Raw genomic sequence first — 24,917 nt, forward strand, 5'->3', positions numbered from 1 at the left:
CCCCTTTTCCTTAGCTGTGCTACTCCCTTTTATTCTATTGGCTTTTGAAAGCTAATAGTATAGACTCTCTTGAATAGAGTCTAATTCTATTGGCTTTCAAAAGCCAATAGGAATTGTCCAGGCTGTTTCTGCCCTGCTGAGCCCGCCAAAAGTCCCATTCTGCAAACGGTGCTGCAAGTGGTCTGCAGCGAAGGCGAGCTGTCTGGAAGTTTCCACCCCTCCCTGCTGAGCAACTAGTAAAAATGTAAGTAAAAGAGGGCCAGGGTTGGGAGGCCGGCGGGCGCAGGGATGGTTGCTGGCGCGCGTGAGGCCCAGTGGGTGCTTTACCTCCCTTGGGCTGGGCCAGCTGGTGGCCCAGCCGGTGGTCGGCCTGCGCCATCTCTGCCGCTTGCCAGCTACGCCTTGGCCAGCACAGGGGACGGCACCATGCATGCGCGGCGCTCCTGGCAGGGAAAGTCCTCGACTTACAACCGGTTGGGTAGTCCTCAACTTACGACCGGTTGGGGTCACAGCATTAAAAAGGTTGAGAACCACTGATATAAAGCATCTGATCAAGCAATTAACTACAAAATGATTACAAAATAACAAAACAATGATTACATGATAACACTATAAATATCAATATAAAATGGTTACTATATATAAAATAAATGCTAATGTCAAACTTAAATATACTAAAATCATAAGCACAATAAAATCCCTTCAGTAGTCCTCACCTTACACCCACAATTGAGCCCAAATATATGTTGTTGAGAAATTTATTAAGTTGAATTTTCACCATTTCCCGAATGTAAATCACGTGACCATGGGGATGCTGCAATGGTCATAAATGTGAAAAATGGTCTCAAGTCACTCTTTTCAGTGTGGTCACTAAGTGAACTGTTGTAAGTCGAGGTCTACTTGTACCAGCTGGACTTATTCAAAACGAAGCGCCTGCGAGCCCAAATGGATACGGCTGGCAGCTGCTCCAGTAACATCCGCGCCCTTTCCCTCTCTCGCAGTCGGGGCTGAGGATTACGTTCCCCAGCCCCGTCGAAGGGCGACAAAGCCGCCCTGAAGCGGTTCAAATCCAGGCTGGGAGTGGACAGGGGCGAAAGGAGAACAATCCTGTCGCACTCCAATGACGGACCGGTTGCGCAGCAGCTCTTGGCTGAGTCCAAAGAGAAGGAACTTCGCATTCATGTGACCGACTTCCGGATGGAAGGTTTTGGGTTGCGCACGCCGTTGCGAAAAAGAGCTAAAATCTAGGAGGCACTCGATTTGGACACTGTCCCCTGCTTGGGTTTTTGTTGAGGCGCTCGCCTGCAGCTCCCCTTCTCCTCAGACAGAATAAAAAGTAAGTTTGCTAGATCGTAAATTCCGTTTTATGGCAACGGTGAGGACTTGGGGGGGGAGGGGGTGTCAACTCTTGGGAAATGTGCCTTCCAACCCTTGGGGAATCTGTATATTGTATGTCGTGTCCTGTTTGTCTCTCATTTCACCCGGCTCTTAATTCACTCCCTACTTGTGAGTTGCCCCAGCTTGTTACTAAAGCCAGTCAGCAGGAAGAGTGAGAGTTACCTTTTCCAGTCACCTCTGTATTATCTAGAAAGTTGATAAGTTTCTAGGTTAACTTTGCCATCTCTTGCAGCAAAGTAGAGCAGCTTTGCAGAAATGAGATTACTGTATTCTGTATATTCCCACGTCTATATTATTTTTAAACATTTGTGCCCTTCCCACAGCCAGAGAAGGGATAAACAAGGAGCAAAGAAGGGTAGGGATGGGTAAGCCCTAACCACTCCTGTTGATATGCTGATTCTGATATGCTGATTACTTTTTAAAGTCCCCATACATACCCCTCTCTGGTGGAGAGAAACACAAGGTCATGGTTGCGCTTGGTGGATGGGAAGTCAACAGAAATGACTTCCCTGTTTAACTAGTCATAGGGAAAGATGCCATGAATACAGGGGAATGTCAGTCATGTGCTCAAATGGCTTTATTGTGTCTTAAAAAGGTGTGATGGTATCAACATTATAGAATGCTCTGCCCATATAGCCCATCCCTTTTCTTTTTTGCAGGTTTTAATTTTTCCTACAATTAATTTAGGAAGTCTCTTTAATTAAGTTAGTGAATAAAGTCAATATCAGCATTATTATTAAAGATGCCAAAAGATCTAGCAAATTGCCCAGAGCTAGAAAAAAGGAGCCTCACCATGCAGAAACAGGCACAGTAAATAATATATTTGTAATTAAAAATTGATCACAAGAAGCAATTGATGGAAGAAGTTTCCTTCTGAAAATGCATCATTCAATAATTCATATACCAGAAATAATATTTTTCCAACTAGTGAAGTAGGTGTTACTTAAATCATTAACTTGAGTCTTTGACTAATTATTTCAAAATTTTAAAGTATTTACTTAGGTCATGGGCAAGAATAAGGTAAAAGGACTGAAACAGGCCAATGTATTCCATATAGCCAATAAAAAAATACTAAAGGCTAAAAGTAAAGGAAAGCCAGTGGCAACCAACCTAAAAAAGGTATGTAGATGATTGTGATACTTTTAAAAAATCTGTACCTGCACTGTACACGTTAAATTGTTGAGTTGAACAACCACAAGACTTTGGTTATCTAGCTACACAAGCTGTGCTCCCAGGTCTATATTTATATGGTGGGATGCTTTTTATAGGAATTCTGACAATTTAAGTCTCATGCATCAAGAACACTTAAGCTATGGGAATGCCCCCAAAGTAATAAAATACATGCTCCATGCTTTTTCTAGAATGGAGCTTTATGTGTGATTTATAAGGTTGCTATGATGTTGAACCCGATATGGTAGGTGGGAAATTTTGTGTTGGAATTTCTTAGCCAAACAAATAGAAATTGCATTGCCTACAATTGTATACAAAACTGCTACATTTATTTATGCAATTATAAGGCTATCCAATTCAATCAGTATTTGAAAAAAATTGCTGTGTTCTTGTCACATTTGTTAAAAAATATCGCAGAGTTGGAAAAAAATGCAGAGTACCTACAGAATAAGCAGCCTAAATGACCAATAGGTGTAGCACTATAGAAAATGAAGTATTATAGCTTGGCAATTTTAATTTAGAAAAAATGCAAAGGGAGACATGATAGAAATACTTGAAGAGATCTTGGATAAAAGGTGACACTTTGGACCTCCAAATACTAGAATAAGGGATTAACTCAAGGTTGTTCACTGGTGGGAATTACAAGGTAAGTAGAAATAAATCTACTTGCATATTTAAATAATGAATTTATTACCAGAATATTGTTATGAATGCCAAGAGAAATTGGCCAAACTCACAAAGACCGCTATTTATTATCTCTATTGCCAAATACTGTATATTTCTCAACACCAGTCCTAGGGAACCCAAGCAAGAATGTGCTAATAAACACGTTCTGCTTGCTTAGCAACCATCAGAATAGAATGTTCAATTAAATACTGTGAGCATTTTGAATGGATCTAACAGGATTTATTTTACAAGTAACATCAGTACAGGACAGGATTAAACAATCTTGACAGCTAAAGTTATCATGAAGGTGGAGCTGAAACACAGTGGCATTTGGACATAAGCTTTAAAGGAGTTTAGGCTTTTTTGATAACTTCTTAATTGTAGTTTAGAACTTACCTGTTTCCAAATGGTAGAAAATCAGATTTTAGCAGTTGAGAGGATTAGAGAAAGTATGTTGGGAAGATATAGGTTATACATAGGTTTGGTATATGCAATTGGGAATTTCCACTATGAAAGATAATTATGCTAAAATATCTCAACATATAGACATTTTTTATTGAATGAACTAAAGTCAGGATTATGATAAGCAAGTACAATCCTGTTTTTCCTCCATTCTTTTAAGCCTTTTGTAAATGATCAGTTTCCTCAAATTGCTTCTTTTTCATATTGGTAATTAATACAAGTTTAATTGGTCAATAAGACAGTCTTTCCTACAACTGATCAGTTTCCCTGCAACTGATATTTAGAGTCCCAGCCACAGCTAATGTTTAAAAGAAGAATTATGGAGTCGGTTTATCAGAAGTCATGATATACGCATGCAACGTGGGAATTCAGTAATTTGGATTTCAGTGGTCGCACACGTGTAGCAAAAGTATTATGGATTTGATGTATTAATTCCTTTGACTACTTAGGATCCTAGGTTTTAAAGATCAAATATTTAACTGTTTCTGCTAAAGAAAACTGAAAAACTTTATGAAATGCTTATCTTGATTGGCTTCTTTTTGTCAAAAACATTTATGATTTATTGTAAGTTAATGAAAATTAAACAGATTCATTAGAGGAGTTGTACTTTTGTGCTTTAGTTTTGCCTTGATATAAAAAAGACTAAATTGTTTCTTTTTTCTCAAAAGATAAATATTGTGAATGATGAAAAAGTTCACAAGATAGATAAGGTATTTACAGAAATACAGAAAAATGTTAAACAATTGTCCAAAACTGTTCCATCAAATTCTTCAAAGAAACTTAAGGTAAGAGTTCGTTCATATGGAAACAAATTCTGATCCTTGTATCTTTTTTGGGGAATGATCTAACCAAAGGTTGGTTGTTTGAACACATTACTGATCCTTTCTGATAAAAATAGTCAACACAGCAAAAGTGGCAGAGAGGAGTGATGTTTTTTGCTTTCATTTTTACCCAAGAGTAAGATGTTTTTGCAAACAAAGGCAAATACATTCCGTTACCTTTTGGAGAGATTCTGTGAATCTTCACTCTTCCTGATCCTATGTCTGAGAGTCAGGTGGCTAGGGAGCACTTTGTACAGTAGTTCTTGAGCTTTCTAATTTCCAGAAGATGAAAATCTGACCAATCCCATTTGAGGTCATGATATATTGCAGAGGGTCAGGGCATCTTGTCGCTATGGTTTTGTCCCTATCCTTGCCAAAATGTGTATATTGCACCTCAGAACAAGTTATTATTACTTAGGCAGGAGGAGGAAAGCATCCTGAAATATTCTATAACCCTGAGATTGATAAACAGATTTTCCAACTGCAAAGATCATCTGGTGCTGTTCTTATGGTATTCACACAGTCTATTTTGCTGTAGCAATATCTGAAACGTGTTTCTGCCAACTGTAATGTCTCCCCACCCAACCCAATGAAGACAGACTAGAAGACATTAAAAAAAATGACATGGTGCATTTCTGCAAGTCTGAGCAGCAGCAGCATTGGTTACTTCTTTTGAAATATCTTAAGTAAATGTTTTGATGACTGTATCCCTAAGAAAAGCCCATATTAGCTGATGAAATCTTTAGCACTCAGAACATTTCAAGCTGTATGTGTTTCCCTTCTTCAGATTCCAATGTCTCAGGAAGACGAACCGGCCAATGTGGATGCTGCTGCTAACTTACTTTCTCAGTTGTAGCACAAAACAATATACTGATGTGAAAATTACATCTTTTGGTATGTCACAAGCAATCTTTGTACAGTTTTTATTTTTAAAAAATCTTGTTAATATACAAGTATTGGTGTTCTTTAATATGAACTACAAATAGTGCTTTCCTTAATCTAGGAATGTGAGAAATAAAGGAAAAAAGACATTTAAAGTGCTAATAAAGAAGGCACGCCACGGAATGTTTTTGGGGTTCACCCCAGGGAATTGGGAGAGAACATAACCTAAGAAACCATCTTTTACTTTACAAATGGCAGTGGAAGTTTGAAACATATGGCCAAAATTTCACAATGATTATAGGGAGTTCCTAAGACACCAGATTTGCTAGCTTTAATAGAAGCAGAGAAGTAGAATTATAAATTCTGCTTCCTAAAAAAAAATAATTAAAAAAATGAAAAAATAGGCCTGTAAGTAACTGCACTGAGATACTCTAACAGTTCTTTGAATATCAACTCTAAATTTCATTACATTTAGAAACTATTTTTTAAAAAATGTATGTCCAGCATTGGTAATCATGGAGTTTTGCATTCATTATTTTAAATACTTGAATTATAAAATTGCATCTACTGTATTACATCGTTAGAGGTAGATAAGGAAATCTGGTTGCATCAAATCTAGTAGTTCAAGATCTGAACATCGAAGAGATCACAGACTCCTTCATTATCATCAAGGTTGAAGCTGTAGTCATCTCCAGGTGTTGGAGACAGTCGTAGCAGAGGAAAAACTGTAAGACGGTATCTTAAGTTATTTACTTGGTTAATATTCAAGCACAGTAAGCATCATTATATTGATTCACTATATGTGTGAATGCAAGTGGATTATTCCCATTCTCCTTTCTGGTCCCAGCACCACTAATACTACATAGTTCCTTATCTAGTTCCAGGTTTTAAAATACAAATCTTACTCCTATTCTAGAATTTGGAGAGTCTTATGCCACTAGCTCCTCGAATATTTATGTTGTTCATATGCCTTTCTATCAGGCTAATGTATTTAGAAACGGAGTTCACAGACTTGACAGACTTAATAAACCTTAACACAAAATTCAGAGAATTTGCCTTATTTATAAATGGTGAGAAATGATTCAGAAACCAAACAAAAGTACAACATTCTGTATGCAGAATGCAGATGTAATGATTAACAACAATGGGAATGTCAGTGATAGAAAAACATTAAATTCATATGTAATATTAAAGAAAACTAGTGTAAGATATTTATCACTGGTATATTATTCTACTATTAAATGCTTTTTTCTCTTGCTTCTTTTTGTATATCTTTTCCTTTTCTTAAAAATAATAAAGATCTTTTCATAGTTCACAAATTTTCTGTGATGAATAAATACTACTATTGAGTTGTTTCAGTTCTAGTTTTTTAACTTTAAATTCAGACAAAACAAATATTTTTCAAAGCAAATAAGTTCTTCACAATGCAGTTTAGTACTACCAAGTATTTAATGAAATAGAAATGCTAAATTATTAAGCCAATATTTTCTGTAGGCAGAATTTAAGTAACAAATAAAAAAGTAAAGGATGAGGCTGAAGTTTGGCCAGGCCTCCAAAGGCTTTTATTTCTCTGTGATTGGGATTTTTAGATACTTTATAGTAATTTCCAACCAAAAGTTGCATTGTGTGCAAGGCACATAATACTCATAGGTAATACAAAGCATTAAGGAATTGTTGGCTATTTTTTGGTATGTTTTTACCTGTATCATTTTAAAATGCGATTTTTATGCATAACCTTTGAAGTAATAGTAAGAATGGGATTTGGATATCTTTATAGTAAAAATAGTTTTCCTTTGTCTTTTTTTTGTTCCAGATACAGAATGGAAGGCATAGCTTTCAACACTGGAAATCTATTTACCTAAGAGGATACAATAATGATGGAAGGAATACCTGGATTTTATATAATGAATTGGGAAACTAATCCTCCCCAAAGTGGCAGTAGTCAAGCAATTGAGGAAATATTCCAAGATGTCTTTAAAACAAAGAAAATTTTCAACCTTTTAGTCTACGCATAGCTAGGAGCCAAATTATTTATCAACAGAGAGCTGGATTTGAGACATTGGTCTACACTTACTAGCTGAATTATAATTTAAAGTGAAATTGTGATTTAAAAACTTAAATCTCTACTGTCTAATGTTATTGGTAAAGTTTCTTTCAGGACATTAAAAATGTAAGATAAAAGGATTTTATACATTATTATATTTCTTTGCTGTAGACAGAATAAACTTATGACTAATTCAAAATTTTATATACCGTATATGCTGGCGTATAAGACGACTTCTGGAAGCGCTAAACTCGGCGCCAAAGACAGGGGTCGTCTTATACGCCAGAAATACTGGTAGTTTTCCGGCGTATAAGACGACGTTCTAGGAATGCGGCTCAGCGACAAAGATGCGGGTCGTCTTATACGCCGGGTCGCCTAATACGCCGGCATATACAGTAATGGGTGGAAAAATAATAGGAAAACAAAAATATGTAATTTAACACTGAATTAATTAGTAAATCCCTTACTTTAGTTTGGCCCAAAATATGGAATTACTCTTTAAATTTGGGCAACATGAAAATTTTGGCTTAGATTTTGATTAACTATGTTAAAGTAATAGCTGTTTTCATTTCCACTCTCCTCCAAAATAGAGTTTCGTATTTAAAAAAATAAAAACATTCACTGGTACTTTTTGCTTATGTTACTTTAGTCACACATACTCAACATGCAAGTGGTATTCCAGTTCAATGCAATGGATGTCCTGTCAAAGTGATAAATGGTTTTCTGTTACAGATGTGCTAGCTACAGCCTGGCTGCCTTCAAAAAAATGGGCTAATTCATGAAAGTCATGAAGATCAAAGACTATTAGCTTTGATGGAAGTCTGACTGGCTCTGAAAGCCTTCTGCTGGGCGTCCATTTACCATTAATTGGCCATTGTGAGAAAAAACTGCTGGATCTAGGTGAGACCAGCAGTTTGCTCCAACAGGAACCTGCTGAGGTTGTTTCAAAAGAGATAACAAGTCTTCATGGATTCCTGTTGGTTCTAGGCAGAATGGCTGCTAATGACCTTCAGCGCAGTGCTTCTGTAGTGTTTCTATATTTATTGCTGAGAAGTGTTCTACAAATTTGCATTCTGTTAAAGACTACCACAGGTTGATTGGACTATAGGTGCTCCCTAGCAAATGTCACCATTGCATTGTTTTAATGGAAGTAGTAAATATAGATGCTACTAGTTAGGTGGAAAATTCAGTGCCCAAATCTTTTACACCATAAGAATGAAATTGATTTTTACTGGTGCACATCCATCCAAAAAATGGAATCCTTAACTAATACTTGTGCAAACTAGTGTAATTTTAAATCAGATTTTATAATAATAAGAAACTTACCATCAGAGGACATCAGTTCATCAATGATATCACTGTTAATTACACCTGTTGACAAAGGAAAATTCACAACTAGGCATATGCAGAAATGGGAAACCAAAACAAAATCAGAAGATCTCATTTAACCTCCCCTAATTTCTACTGTAATGCCAAAAAAGTGAAAACATGAAAGAGTATGTTGAGCCTGACAAATCTAACACACATATTTTATTAAACAAACTCATTAACCTTCAAACTCCCACAAAGCATTTTTCACTTTCAAAAAGATAACCTGCCTCAACATATGTGATATTACAAATTTAGCTAATGAATAAAAGTTACAAGATTATGATCTATTTTTAGTAAAATATAGTAACCAGGAAATCTAGCTTCAATTAATTTCTTCAAAGCTTTATTTTGGATTTAAATACTTTATGTAAGCTACTCTTGGTGAAATAAACACAAAGCTGTCCCACACCCAATACTGTGATCTCAAGTTACAAAGATCAGGATAAAAAAAACACTAACCACATAGCAATTAAGAAGAGCAAAACTAAGGCCTTTGCCAGCAGCTAGAAGGATCAACTAGGAGACAATAAAAAACTGCTTTAAAACATTTTCATAATGCGCATAGAGTTTGAGAAGTACTTTATCAAAAATGGGGATATTAGCAATCCTTATGTTTTCAAAAATTGTGGGAAAAACAAATATGCAAGTGGTATAGTTTTTTAATATTGATCCTAACAAATGAGTATTAAGATTATTTAGAATACTGTATTCTCTTCATGCTATATCCGCCTAGATACAGGGCTAACCTAAACTATGGAGGTCTCATTCTTAGCCACAATCTTCCTTTTCTCTGTACTTCCCTTTCCAAAGATTTATCTATAAAGCTTAAGTAAAGATTTGGAGAGAAGCAGAAAGCAAGATGTTGTTGAAACAGATAGAAGTTCTTCATTGTATTGCTCCCAGGATGAGGGCAAGCATTGGTGTAATCTATCTGGACCACTACAATAGCTGTTAGCCAATCTGAGTATCTCTGCAGTGTCATAAAGGAAAAGCTGGTCAAGCAGATATTGGCAGTAAGAATTATCCCTCAGATGTAATATATTGCACTGTAGATGCAAGAAATTGGCTATATTATCCTACATCTAGTCAGATATGGACTTTTGGCTCAGTACCATATGCAGTAATTATAAAATAGGTACAGATGAAAAGGCTTGACCCCAGAAGTAAAATCAATTATAAGACTTCTACATTTTTTAAAATAAAACAGCTAAGCATTTTTACTAAACAAGAAAAGTGTAATTCAAGTTTTAGATTTCTAGATATTGCCAAATAACATTAAATGGTTAGATTTAGTTTGATTTATGGTTAAGGCACCAGACTAGAAACCAGGAGCCAGAGTTCTAGTCTAACTTTAGGCTTGAAAGCTCGCCTGGTGATTTTGGGTTAGTCACTCTCCTTCAGCCCAATCTATTTCACAGGGTTGTTGTTGGGGAAAATAGGAGGAAGGAGTATTAGGTATGCTTGCCACCTTCAGTTATTTATAAACATAATAAAGGCAAAATTAAAAATCAAATAAATAAAGGTAATATGATCTTTACCTCCAGGTTCATCCATCTTTGTTATGTCAAATGTGTTCGACTTTAGAATACTATTGACATCCAGTGGAAGGAAGGAAGAGGGGAGGGTTGTTGAGCTAGGCGTGGTTTCGGTTACAAGCGTATCATATAATTCAGAATCTGGAATACTAGCACACAATGTTTCAGGAGCTGGGCTTCCTTGTAAATTGATATCTAGAGTAGTGGAAATTTTTCAAGTTAAAATCCAACATCGTAGTTCAGTGCAATAAACAAATATTGATAAAGAGCACAGGTTGATAACCTCTATTTTTTTAATGAAATACTGCAAGATTTCAGCATGCTCTTATATTTCAGTCAAAACCCAAAATCTCACCTAATTTGGCATTTTTGCAAGATTTGGAGTGTTGTTTAAATTTTCATTTTTTTGTATGTGATCTGTGCCACCAGTTAATTACCAGTATCAGCATAAAAAGACACACAATAAAAGAGACAAGAAACATTTTTTTCACATCAGTTAGTACATAAATAAATAACTAGCTAGCTAATTGCACTACCTAGTAGTTCAAAAAAGTTTATTTCCCACCATTATTGTTTTATAAATAATGCAAGGCAGAGACCATACTCAGTATCACAACCTTTTTATTTATACAGACCCCTTTTGTCGTTTTCTTAATGATGGACAACAATCAAATTATGTTTCTATTTAGCTATTTTTCACATTTTGTTCAGAACAAGTTGGAATTTTAAAACAAATTTGAAAGGCTGGTTTAAGGTCACCAATTCTAAAACTGGAAACTATGGTATCTCAGCTTGGGTAGAATGCAAAGCCATGGGTAATTAGGAATAGTCTTATTTCATTTCAGTGCAGATCAAATAGAATACCATGCTTAAACTTCTTTGTATATGAAGATATTCTCACACACATGATTAGAGAATTTTGATTTGAGGTGACTCTCAATACTGTTTTTATAATGAGAATACCATTGAGACCTAAATGCACAACCTGTAAATTGTGTACTTGGGTCTCAATAGTTTTCTCATTATAAAACAGTGTAGATCAGGGGTCTCCAACCCCTGGACCACAGACTGGTACCCGTCCATGGCCTGTTAGGAATTGGTCTGCACAGCTGGAGGTGGGCGGTGGGCGAGCAAAACTGCACATGTGCAGGATCTAGGTTGCACACTCCTCCCTCTGCCCCCTCTGATCCATGGAAAAATTATCTTCCAAGGAACCAGTCCCAGATGCCAAAAAGATTGGGGACTGTTGGTGTAGATGATTTGACAGTTAAGCTCCCAGTGGTTCAGATCTGATATTCTGGAGTATGTAGGGAAATGAATGTAAGGTTACAAAGCAGCTGTATCTTGCACAGAATCCTGGAGAAAACACCTTTTAAAGAGCTAAATACAGAGGCTAATCTTGGGCAGCTGCAATCTGAAACAGCTTCTTGGAACTGAATCCAAAGTGCTGGCCAGTTTTAATAAATAGCACTTTTGAATATTGCTACTACAGTTTTGTCAACCGCACTGAAGCATTTCTGGGTTGAAAGGATTAGCCAATGACATCATCATTGCCTGGGGGATGTCCTGTTGGGGGTCCCTGTTAAGCTGCCCATCAAAGTAGTACCTATTATCTATTCACAGTCACCTGCTTTTGAACTGAGTCAGCAGGAGCTGGAATGAGTGATGGGGGCTCACCCTGTCCCACGGCAATAACTAGGTCTTGAACACAAGTCTGCCAATCGTCAGCCCAGCGTCCTAACCACGTAAGCCACCACGCTCCACTAGCACTGGGAATTAAAATATCTTTTCTAATAGTACTAGCTTAGTTTAGAATTCTCTCCTTAGCAAATATATTAAATAAATATATTAAGATGATCATCCTAATCATTTACTTAGATAAGACACAAACATAAATTTCAGAAATCTAGTCTGTAAGTAACCTAGTAAGGTAGTCTAAAAAATTATACAGGATACAACCACATCCCTTGAGAAGACATTACAAAAAATCCAAATAACAATGGTGTTAAACTTTCTGGGCAAATTTCTGAGAGGGAAAAGAGTTTCTATACCCACCTGTTGGCATATCTGTCACTGGGGTCTGTGGAAGGGATTGCTCTTGTAATCTCTGGGGATCTGCATTTGGTTTAGGAGAAGTTAATGGAACTGCAGATTGAAGGAGATCATCTGGTGGAGGTACTGGGAAAACAACCGGCTTGGAAGAACTGGACTCTTTGTTAATGAGCAATACATGGATAGGTCCCAGACTGCTCTTTAGATTGATCTGGTATTTCTTTTGTCCCTTTAGAGAGAGTGGTAAGATAAAATGAAAGTCTTAACATGCTTTATATGAAAACAGACGTACTAATCAATAGTCAATCAAAACTGATTGCATTCAAAATTATAAATGAAAGTTTTGAACTGCAATAGTAGGGGATCAGTTGGCTACCATACTTAACATCTTGTTTCTGTTCAATATGAAATTGGCATTTTTTTAATAAAATTATCTTTACATAACATTTACATATTTAGCAGTTTAATGGAGTAAAATATTGCAGACAAGTAAAATGTACAACCACAAAGCAAAATTCTTCAATAATAAAGGTATTTTATATTTACATATCTAATATTTTTATAGGGAGGCAAAGAGAGAACTCTCTGGCAGTGAATACAGATATGGAATTTATTCTGAATAAGGAATTGGAGCAGGATTCCAGACAAATTATTGATTTTAAAAATTCATCCTAAGGCAATTATCTTAGACCAAATGAAAAACACAAGTTCAGCTGATATGCAACTGAGAATTCAGAAAACAGTTGTTGTTGTTGTTGTTTTTAAAAAATGGAGTATTAGTATTACCATATCCAAATCCTCCTCAAAATCAGAATAGTAGGGGTTGGACTAGAAGACCAAGATATCTAGTTGGTGCCTTCCAACAACAACATCATCATCATCATTATCATATGAAACTTGGGACTTTGAACAAGTAATAATAGTAGTAAAGTTGGAAGGGACCTTGGAGGTCATCTAGTCCAACCCCCTGCTCGGGCAGGAAACCCTACACCATTTCGGACAAATGGCTGTCCAGTCTCTTCTTAAAAACTTCCAGTGTTGGAGCATTTACTGCTTCTGGAGGCAGGCTGTTCCACTGATTAATTGTTCTCACTGTCAGGAAGTTTCTCCTTAGTTCTAGGTTGCTTCTCTCCTTGATTAGTTTCCACCCGTTGCTTCTTGTCCTGCCTTCAGGTGCTTTGGAAAATAGCTTAATTCCCTCTTCTTTATGGCAGCCCCTGAGATATTGGAATACTGCTATCATGTCCCCCCTTGTCCTTCTCTTCGTTAAACTAGACATACCCAATTCTAGCAACCGTTCCTTATATGTTTTAGCCTCCAGTCCCCTAATCATCTTTGTTGCTCTTCTCTGTACTCTTTCTAGAGTCTCAACATCTTTTTTACATCGTGGTGACCAAAACTGGATGCAGTATTCCAAGTGTGGCCTTACCAAGGCATTGAAGAGTGGTATTAATACTTCACGTGATCTTGATTCTATCCCTCTGTTAATGCAGCCTAGCACTGTGTTGGCCTTTTTGGCAGCTGCAGCACACTGCTGGCTCATATTTAAGTGATTGTCTACTAGGACTCCGAGGTCCCTCTCACAGTTACTACTATTGAGCATGGTGCCACCTATGCTGTACTTGTGCATTTGGTTTTTCTTGCCTAAATGTAGAACCTTGCTTTTTTCACCATTGAATTTCATTTTGTTAGTTAGTGCCCAGTGTTCAAGTCTGTCCAGATCCTTCTGTATCTGAAGCTTGTCTTCTGGAGTGTTGGCTATTCCTGCCAGCTTGGTGTCATCTGCAAATTTGATGAGTTCCCCATCTATCCCTTCATCCAAATCGTTGATGAAGATGTTGAAGAGTACTGGGCCCAGAACAGAGCCCTGGAGCACCCCACTACACACTTCCTTCCATATAGATGCAGTTCCATTGAGGACCACTCGCTGAGTACGGCCGGTCAGCCAGCTACGGATCCATCTGGTGGTGGTTCTGTCTACCCCACATTTTTCTATCTTGTCAAGTAGTAGGTTGTGATCTACTTTATCAAATGCCTTACTGAAGTCCAAGTAAATTATGTCCACAGCATTCCTCTGATCCACTAATTTTGTCACTTGGTCAAAGAATGCAATAAGATTTGTCTGGCATGATCTATTTTTGACAAACCCATGTTGGCTTTTAGTAATGACTTTGTTTGCCTCTAGGTGTTCATTGATTCGTTGTTTGATTATCTTTTCCAGGATCTTCCCAGGTATTGAGGTCAGGCTGATAGGTCTGTAATTTCCTGGATCCATTTTTTTATTTTTAAATTGTGGACAAAGATTTCTGAAACTATCCCAGACAGCCAAGAAAAACAAAGAACTAGATCATTGAACAAATCAACCCAGAATTTTCACTCAAAGCACAAATGACCAGGCTCAAATTATCCTACTGTGGACACATTATGTGAAAATCTGGCTCTCTGGAGAAGGCTTTAATGCTGGGATAAGTGGAAAAAAAGAGAAAAGGATGACCAGCAGTAAGGTGGATGGACTCAGTTATAATGGCAATAGGTGCTCCATTGGAATACTTGGAAGATCAGATTTGGGACAGTCTATGTAGGTGGTTGCTAAGAATGGGCACTGATATGATGGCACATAATCAGTCAACCAATCAATCACATCCTTACTAACCCCACTCTGTAATCTGTCAATAGATAATTTTTTAGTCCTTCAAATGTTTTTTCATATTTAGTATTTATATTAAATAATTGCTTTTAAAGGTTTTAGACTACAAAATGAACAAAATCAGATATATGTCTATTTAGAAGTGAGATAAAAGTAAGGATTTTATTTCCAACTTAACTAGCCCTCAGCAATTACCATTATGAATCTGTCCTCCTTTTAAATGTATGAGGGTGAATAAGATATGGGTGTAAGAGAGATGCATGAGAAATAAAACTCACTTCTCCATCTCCCATGTATTTGCAGCTACATAATAATCAAGACAAAATAGAAGACAAAAAAAAAAACAAAACTGTATTCAGGAAACGAAGCAGAACAGAACACAGTCTATTCTACTTCCTCAAGACCACTTTTGAAAGGAAAGGTAGAACAATGCCTGACAGAAATGCTTATATTAAGCTAGAAAAGAAATATATTGTGCATATCCTCTGTGCCAAAATAAGACTGAATACACTGATCAGGCACTAATAAATAACAAGGCTGGGCAGCTTGTCTTGTTGGCATTATTTAACAAAAGAACCATATATGAAATATTTTGAGGATTAATAAGCCATGCAAGTTGAATTATGACAACTGGACTTCTTTTCAATTGCCGTGACTCAACTTTCAGGCAACTCTACCTGGATGATTGAGAATCTTCATTAACAAATAAGCTACCATATATGCTGGCATATAAGGCGACTTCCGCAAGCGCTAAAATCGGCGACAAAGACGGGGGTCGTCTTATACGCCGGGTCGCCTTGTACGCCGGCATATACGGTATGCAGTTTTCTGTGTTTAATATATGGGCATCCATTTATTCTACTTTCACAAAATGACAAAAGGAACACCCTATCATTGTGTTGCAAGCTGTATTCTTTTTAAACATGCATGCAACATCACCATGCACATGCAAAGGGTTGGGACTTACATTGGGGTGGTACAATACTGCTTTCATCAGGCAAACCCATTCAACCCCATCCCTGAGAACAACTCTGGTTCAATAGCTGTTTAGGTTATTTATGAACTCCTGCTTGAGGAAAGGATAAACAAGCTTGCTCTTTTTAAAATAAATACAGAATATGGAATTATTTTCCACTGTTGCTGACTATCATATATAGAATAAAAAAATTAAAATGCAGAAGATTTCAATTGAATGTTAGCAAAACGGCCCTAACACTACAAACATTTTGGTAATGTTCTCCAAAGAATTCTCCTTTGCAGAATATGTGAAGATTATTGCACTAACCATTAGCTTGAACATAAGAACCTAATTGGTCCCTTCTGATTATTAGATTCTATGATCCATTTTTTTATTTGAATCCTGTGATTTTATTTGAATCACAAGGCTCTATTCTGACTGATAAATAAGTCAATCCTAATATGTGATTTTGAATACTAAATGTGTGCTACTTCAAATCATTGCAAATCATGGTTTCAAGCTGATCAATTTATAGACATTAAACATCAGAAGTGCAATGATATACCATTTTAACATTTTATAATTAAGTACAATATAATCACTCATATATCACTTCTTCAGAACTGAAGATGATTAATAAAGACAAATACTATTCTACTGGAAGCAACATTATTTTCACCACCATATCACCATGATGCAATTGTAAAACTATTTCTGAGACTCACCAATAGTATTAAACTTTATAAAACTGAAATAAAACAGATACATTTTTAAAGTTATTATATGTTTTGTTCGATGGATGTTCAACAAATTATCTGTTCCCCAATGAAATCAAAATGGTTATTTCTACATACCACATGAGGTACAGGAACTTCTAATTGTGTACCAGAAGGTGCTTGAACTGCTAGTAGTGTATCTCCTGTTTATGGAGAAACAGTCAACTCTTAATTGAATCCATCTGTTTATATTTTTATATGAATTATCTCAATTCAATCTCAGTTCAGTCTGAAACTCCATGTTTTAATGCACATAGCAAATAAAACATGGCAACAACTCTGTAAACCACAAGTCATGCTTTAAGGAGAAGACAGTCTATACTGGCCATTTTACTTTCCTGTGTGTTCTTCAAGTTTTATTTACTGTCCCATCTGGGTGCTATTTGATACTGTTGATTTTTAGACAGAAACATATTGTGCTCTACTCTCTGAGCAAGAATTAAGGATACAAAGCAGATTATATATTACAGTATAAATGATAGCACATTGCACTGTGAATAGCAGATCTATGTCATTAGATAAAAGGCTCCTGAGGATTTCATGAGGTAAGATCTCTGAAAAACAACTGCTATATGCTTAAATTAACACTAATCACACAGCCTGTTTGTCTCATGTAGGAAACATAATTTTAAAGCAGACTTAAATCTTTTCTCACTCTTACCCTTGAAGCAGTCACAAATGTCTTCATGAGTGATATATGAAAAAGTGGATCTTGTCAAGGCATTGTTCAAAATAAATTGATTACATAAGTATCGTTGATGAGATTTTAAAAGAGGTATAAAAAGTAGTTCAAATATTTTTTGTGGCATTCATCACCAATGAGTGAAATTGCATCATTCAAAAATAATGGTTTGTTTCATTTTAATACGACTTTGAGAGCCACCAAACTAAAAGTGATGACTTTTTAACAAGGGACTAAGTCTCAAGCAAATGTGCCATTCTGTAGTTTTATAACTCTGGAGAAAAAATCTGCAAACCATTCAAATTCAATGCAACATGAATATCCTACAGATCTTCTAGATCAATGGTTTGCAACTTGTGGTTTGCAGACCTCTGGGGGCCCATGATGTCATTACAGAGGGTCCGTGAAGGCTTCAAGAAATATTATGATTTAAATCTTAAGTCTTGGGGGTCCATGGCCATGGTCTGTGGCCACAAAAATTATTTAAAGGGAGTCCATGGTGAAGAAAAAGTTGAGAACCACTGCTCTAGACTAACATAACCCGGGATAGGGAGGCAATGAGTATGAAATTAATATACAGGCAATGCAACAGGAACAGAAACCTATTTGTGAACTGGGGCATTCTATTCCAATTCCTCTGTCTTCTGCCCCAATCTCATCTCTAATCTCTAGAACAGGGGTCCCCAACCCCCCATCTGTGGACCGGCACACCAGTCTGCAGCATGCCAGAAACCAGTCCACGCAAACAAGCAAAGCCCATCCGCAGGATGCAAGCAGTACATGAAACCAGGCCCCCTCCGGTCTGCAGAAAAAGCTCTCTCCATGGATCTGGTCCCTGGTGCTCAAAAGGTTGGGGACCTCTGCTCTAGAATCAATGTTAACAGTACAGAAAGGCTTAGGGGAGGCTTGTTTTACTCTAACAAATTATATTATATATCAAAGGATATTGTTTATTGATCGAATCTTCCTTAACATTTTTGATACTTTGTTGTAACCACAGTTTCTGCTGATCCAGTTCCTTTTCTTTTATTTCTAGCTCTTCAATTTCTGCTTCAAGATATCTCAGTCTCTGGATGACCTCCTTTGTATTACAACCAGCTCCTACACCTCTTAAAGAAAAAAATTAATGATATTATGAAGTGACAAGTAGAAGGGAAAAAAGCAGGTTTTCAATCTTTCAAGCTGTTCAGCTGTACCTGAAAGTGACAAAAGTTTTGGCAGTTTCCCCTTCTAGCCCAAGTGACAGAAAGAATGGTAAAATAGTGTTTTCATCTGATTTTAACATGGGAGACAAAGAGTTTAACATTGCTGTACAGAAGACTCTTTAATATAAACATGTTAAGTTTCATTCTAAGGAAGAAAAAATGTTAAAGAAATTATCTATTTTCATATATTATACTGAAATTCTAAACTGAAAAAAAACTATTACCTAAGCCTTAATAATGAGGAAAAAGAAGTTTTTTATGGGCACTGGCACAAAACATATATCCTGTTTCTGCTGAAGTTTCCTATTATCTGAAGTGTAATGTCTACCAAAAATACACAAATTCGTAATTGCTGGTAGATATTATTGAGAACTGAATACTAAGGTCTATCAGAAATGCCTATTTAATGTGCTTTATTGGCAGGCAATTTGCATTGTGGAAAAGTGAAATAGGACATCTTCCATATTTATTTATAGATTCTTTCCCAGTTAATTTATTTATTTTTACTTGAGTACAATCGTCATAATCATAATCACTCATGCTTCGAGGTGACTTATGGTGGATGCCCAAACTTGTAAGCTTTAAAAATCACTGAAGCCCATCCTTCCATAGGACTTTGGTTAATTTGTATTGTTGAGTCTTCTATCCTGATTGGTCAGAATATTTACATATTGTTATGGGTTTCAAGATTACAGGATAAAGTAAAAAGTTTCTATTGTAAACTCTTTAAACTGCTTGAGTTTGTCTGTAAAGCATAGCTTGGAAGTCTAATAAATAAAATATAGAAAATAAATTCAAATTCCTTTAAAAGTCATGCATTCATCACCACAATGGAAGAAAGTTATCCTTCAAATTTTCAGTGTGCATATAAAAATATACATAAATTGCTTCTCTTACTTCCACTGGATGCTATTTTTTGACTTTTTTTCAATAAGGTCTATCCCTTCCAAAACATTGGTGATGTCATAGATCCGCCTTTTTTGCCGTACAGCCAATGTATCAGCAGCCTGGGAAGAGAAGGGAGAAAAAAGAAGGGCAAAAGGGGAGGCTCATTAGGCAGCTGCTGTGCATTTGTACAAGCCTCCTAGGGAATATTAATCACAATTTTCCAAGGAGACAGATGCACAATTAGGGGACCACCCTCCCTGTCTGTGGAACAGGGGCAATCAAACAAAAATGCCTATACAAGTGACCTCTTGAAAACATGCCTATGGAACTCCCCACATGGAAAGGAATTCTTTTGGAGTTAGCCATGCGTGAGTCCACTGGGTGAGAGAGAGCGAAAGAGTCAAAAAGATGATGGAACCCTCTTGAAGAGGGATTCAGAAGAATAATGTATCATTTTCATCTAAGAAGGCTGGAAAAGAAGGGAAAATTGCAAGTCCCTGTTGCAAAGACAGGTAACTCCATCCTGATATACTTGTTATGGAAGTGTAAATTTTACTGTGGATTTCCACTTGTTATTTTGCTAAATTTTAAAGGAATATGAATTTCACTAGCTAAATCCCATATGAGTATTATGTACCTTATGGGCAAAAAAATGAAATCACATAACTCAACTGCTATCAGGGAGATTAGAGATATTCTTAGCCACATGGTATCTTACTTTATTCCAGTTATGCTAAAAGCAAGGCAGTCTACAAGTAGCAGTCAATGTGATTAGCAGCCTAAGATTTAAGCCAGTAATTTTTCTATTGGCATGGATCCAATGTAAACCCTTGAAAGATCAGGCTGCCTAAATTTTCTCCTAAAAGGAAAGTAAATTTTATTTTAATACTATTTTAATGACATATTTTTAAATGGTGTAATATTTAATTTTTTTTACCAAAATAAGTAGTAAAAGATATATATTTAGACTCCAGCAGGTTTAATGTATCCAACATATATAAAATGAGAGTCAGTTTGGTGTAGAGGTTGACACCAGAGTAGAAACCAAGAGACTTTGTACTTTAGGCCAGCCATTCTCTCTTAACCCCAGGAAGAAAATAATGGCAGCCACTTCTGAAAATCCTGCCTAGAAAATTGCAACAACTAGTCCTGGCCTTTGCCAGAAGTCAACACTTTGACTTACTGATTGTCTGTCCATCCATGTCCATTTTATATGTACAAATGAAAATATTTTGGCCTAGTCCCCTTTACTGCTCTAACCTTCAAAAGTTGACTGCCTTATTTTATTCCAATAAAATGATAACTTCTTAACATTTTCCTGCAAGTAGAGGGTCCACTTTGGGGTTTTGTTTCATTTTTAATCGACAAAGTGTTTTGGTTGGGACAAGAATTGACCAAGCAGTTTGTTGCCCAAGGCTGTAATCATAGATTGAGCGTGAGTGACTAGGCCAAACTCACTCAACCAGCATTCATGCCTAATGTGGGATTAGAACTTACAATCTTCTAGTTTCAGCTTGATGCCTGAAACATCTAAACAAACTGCTGGTGCATGTTATCTAATCATATATATACTTTTTATTGGGAAGAAAATGGAACTTAAGAAACATCCAATATACATCACACATTCACTTAGTCAAAACATTCTATCCTTGTCAAAATAGATACATATATCCTCAGTACTCCTTAATTTAGTACATGATAGGATCATTTCTTGTGTAGAATGGGACATGTTAATCTTTTCCCACCTCTGTTAATATAATTGAAGTCAGGTTTAAGTCCACTTGTATTGAAATCACTGGATCTAAATCATGTTGTCTAATTAAAAATTGATCAACTTGTTTTACATCATGTTTAAACTGACATCCAATCTGGTGCAGTGATTAGGGCATCAGGTTAGAAACCAGGAGATTATATAGTCCAAACATGGGCATAAAGCCAGCTGAGTAACATTGCACCAGTCAGCCCTAGGAAGGAGGCAATGGCAAACTATTTCTGAAAAACATTGCCAATAATAGAACTTGTTCAAGCAGTCTGAGAATTGGGCAAAATTGAATGGAAAAAAGGTTAATACATAGAGACACTGTCATGTGAAGATGATCTACCATTAAGTAAGTGTGTAAGCCTACCCTTGAATAACAATGGACATTTTGATGGCCAGACCCACACTTAAATTAAGGCTGGAGAAAAGGACAGGTTTATATGAAAATTGGGATGGGGTTTTATATTGGAACTATGACATACCTATTTAGGAAAGTATTGCAGTACTCCAATTCAAAATGATGAATGCCAATTTTCAGCAATCCTGATTTAAAAAGCAGCTGGTTGGGGCCACAGATTATTTTACTTTAATGTATACTGATTAGTGACAATTAAGTTATTATTCTATTATTCATTTCTGCCTTAGACAGGATGTAATCAAGATTTTACTAAGCTGAGTATCAATGCCAATTGATGCCTGGCTTTTACCCTTTGAAACTAATTTCACTCTTTAACACAAGATAAATTTACCAAATGAAACTGGATGACTTTAATTTGAAAATAAGTTCTGGTGCATTCATTCAAACCTATTTCTTGATAAAGCCACAAATGTTTAGGCCACAATCTTACCTGCAAATTTTCTCAGGAACAAAGGAACATTCATTGTTCCACTGCTTATTCAAGGAGAATTAATAGTATAACAACCCTTGCATCTCTTACCGTGTTTATCTTGAACATGGACACAAGCTTTCAGAGAAGTGTAGCATTAGCATCTTCATTCACCACACACAAACACACACAGCATGGAGAAGGGTGATTTACATTCAGGCCTTTCTCCAGTCTATAAATCTCTGCTCAACCTACAGAAAAGTATTTTATGTCTTTTCACCAGAAATTTTATCACAGGCTAACTAACCTCTCAGGTTTGTTTGTATAAGTGAAAAGGGATTAAGGGAAGGAGGGACTAGGAAAAAAAATGAGCTCTTGAGGAGAAAAGGGTGGCTTTGCCCCAGAGATGGTATTGCAAGTTAATCCAGGTGTAAATCAGGAAGTCTTCTCGGCAAACCACTGTACAAGGCTGTTTTAAAAATAAAATAGACATGATGGAGAAAAGTGGCCACGAACATCCTACTGAACACGTTCTTTCCGGTGCATTTAGTGACACGGGTGTGATAACTATGCAGGACGCATGCTTGCTTGCTTTTTTTTTTTTTTTTTTAAAGAACCTTTGTTGTTAAGAGTGAAGAAACCTCAGTTTTGGAAACACGAGTTCCCCCTCTGGAGTTCCTCTTTTTACTTGCAGAACCCAGGTAGGAAGCTGCTGCTCCATCCGAGCAGGATAAATTTCCCCGTGGGGAGGGGAGGCTTCTCCATTTGATCTCTCAGACCCCCTTATTTCCCTTTCCAGCCTCTCCGCCTCACCCGCCCGCCCTCCTCCGCTCACCGCCTTGAGGTCGAGCACGCCGTCCTTGGCTTCCTGCAGCAGCGATACAAACTTGGTAGTGAGAAGCCCCAGACTCTTCTCGTGCCGGCTGCTGCTGTTGCTGCCGCCGGAGCCCCCGCTGCCGTCGAGGCTCCCGCCGCTGCTAGAAACCGCCTCAGTCAGCGCCGCCGCGGCCATGCTGCATCGCCCCAGCCTCCTCGGCCAGTGGGGTTTCCCAGGCAGCGGCGGCCCCACGTGGCCCTCGCGGACGGCCTTCTCTCCTCCCCGGCCGCCAGCGAGCACAGCTGGCCCTGAATGAAGCAGCTCCGGGCCTCCCGGCCCTGCTTGCTGGGTGGGGGAGGAGGAAGTGACGCTAGCTCTCAGTTGCTGGGAGACAAAGTTTTGTGTAGGGAAGAAAAAAAAAGAAGTTTTTTTTCGAGGAGGAAACATTTGCAACCCGCTTTTCCAGCTTAGCAAGCTCCCCAAAGTCCGACGGATCCCACTTGTGTTAAAAATGAAACTTTCTCTAATTGGCAGTGCTGTAAATTTCTGCAACCACAACTCCCATCCATCTAGCTGAACAGCTAGGACCTATTGTATAGTTCTGGGTCTCCCTTGAAGAACGCTCATCTTAAGATCCAGAAATCAATTGTTTCTATTAAATGACCGATACCTAGATTTGCAGGCGTGTACAAAACTTGAGCGTTCCCAGCCTTGCAGAGGATGGCCCTTAATTCTGTCTAGGGTTCTGGGCTGTTCAGGTGTCTATTTTCATACATAGGTATAGAAAGTTTTAAATTGTAAGCAGTATACTTCTATTCAGCCCTGGTTCAATTATCTAGAAAATGAGCAACCTCTCCTTCAAGGGATGAGTCAAGCAGAGATTAGAGTCATCTGTCAGTGATGCTTTTATGTGGATTCTTATAATGAGCAACCAATTGAATTTAATTACCTAATTGGGCCTTTCAGTGTTCTTTAAATGCTCATGTTTTTTTAAAAAAATGCTATTTTAAGGGTGCAGATGGAAGGTGGTTTCTAAGTACTGTGTAAATTTGGCAAAGACCTGACAATGGTATTGAATACCAAAAATAATGGCAAACGTACTTGAGCTGAATAATCCTTTCAGTAGAGAAAGAATAGGTAATAAAACCATATTTCTTTCTCTTTTTTTGAGAATTTTTTTTTATTTTTTAATACAATTCAAAAATACTTATTCAAAAAACATGTTATCTGAGTTTATCATTCACCAATACAAATTGAATTCCTAACCCCTTATTCTTTTCTCCAGCCATTCATAAAATAAGTCCCAAGTTTGAAAATATTCTTCTTTTTCTTTCAACCTCAGAGTAAATCTGTCCATTTCCACACAATCTAGTATTTTTTTAATTATTTCTTCCTCTGGTGGTATTTCTTCATTTTTCCAATATTGCATGAATATAATTCTTGCCGCTGTTATCACGTGTAAAATCAAGTATATACTTTGTTTTGTCAATCTTTTTTGGCATTATACCTAATAAAAAAATCTGCATGTTTTCCCAATATATTTTCTAGCCAATAGTATGTGTTTTTGACCAATATCTCTTTGCTTTAACACATGTCCACTGTACATGGTAATAAGTACCTGACTTGTGATTACAGTTCCAACATCTATCTGACATATTTTTAAATATTTTTACTAGTCTTCCTGGTGGCAAGTGCCATCTATAAAACATTTTATATAAGTTTTCTTTGTAAGAGGTTGACATTGTCAATTTATAATTTCTTTCCTACAAGTGTTGCCATTTCTCTAAGTCTATATTATATACAAAATTCTTCACTCATAATTGTTTCTTTACTTGTTCATTTTCCATTTTCAAATTCAATAGTTATAATTTTCTTAATTTCTCATCAGAGATTAATACTATCTGATCAAACAAGGCCTGCTCTTTATAAAATCCATACAATTTAACATGTTTATCAT

At 36.9% G+C, this 24,917-nt stretch overlaps 2 protein-coding genes across 2 annotated transcripts; one reads left to right on the top strand and one right to left on the bottom strand.

Annotated features, from left to right (window-relative positions):
* The first annotated feature begins 717 nt into the window (after nt 1-717).
* Nucleotides 718-8,070, top strand: RBIS (ribosomal biogenesis factor). Its single transcript, XM_039345471.1, has 5 exons — nt 718-1,336; nt 2,390-2,517; nt 4,365-4,481; nt 5,305-5,411; nt 7,213-8,070. The coding sequence occupies exons 2-4, from the start codon at nt 2,404-2,406 to the stop codon at nt 5,371-5,373; spliced, it is 300 nt and encodes a 99-aa protein (XP_039201405.1). The 5' UTR covers nt 718-1,336; nt 2,390-2,403; the 3' UTR covers nt 5,374-5,411; nt 7,213-8,070.
* On the bottom strand, nt 5,417-23,334 carry E2F5 (E2F transcription factor 5). The gene is made up of 9 exons (XM_039345470.1): nt 22,979-23,334; nt 19,567-19,676; nt 18,412-18,573; nt 17,444-17,487; nt 16,861-16,925; nt 12,405-12,630; nt 10,353-10,544; nt 8,770-8,814; nt 5,417-6,124 (listed from the first exon to the last, which is right to left on the bottom strand). The coding sequence occupies exons 1-9, from the start codon at nt 23,153-23,155 to the stop codon at nt 6,015-6,017; spliced, it is 1,131 nt and encodes a 376-aa protein (XP_039201404.1). The 5' UTR covers nt 23,156-23,334; the 3' UTR covers nt 5,417-6,014.
* Between the last annotated feature and the right edge of the window lie 1,583 nt (nt 23,335-24,917).

The sequence above is a fragment of the Crotalus tigris genome, unplaced genomic scaffold, assembly GCF_016545835.1.
Source record: "Crotalus tigris isolate CLP2741 ecotype Arizona unplaced genomic scaffold, ASM1654583v1 scf7180000017952.28453644438:3035480, whole genome shotgun sequence".
In the NCBI taxonomy this organism is placed as follows: Eukaryota; Metazoa; Chordata; class Lepidosauria; order Squamata; family Viperidae; genus Crotalus; species Crotalus tigris.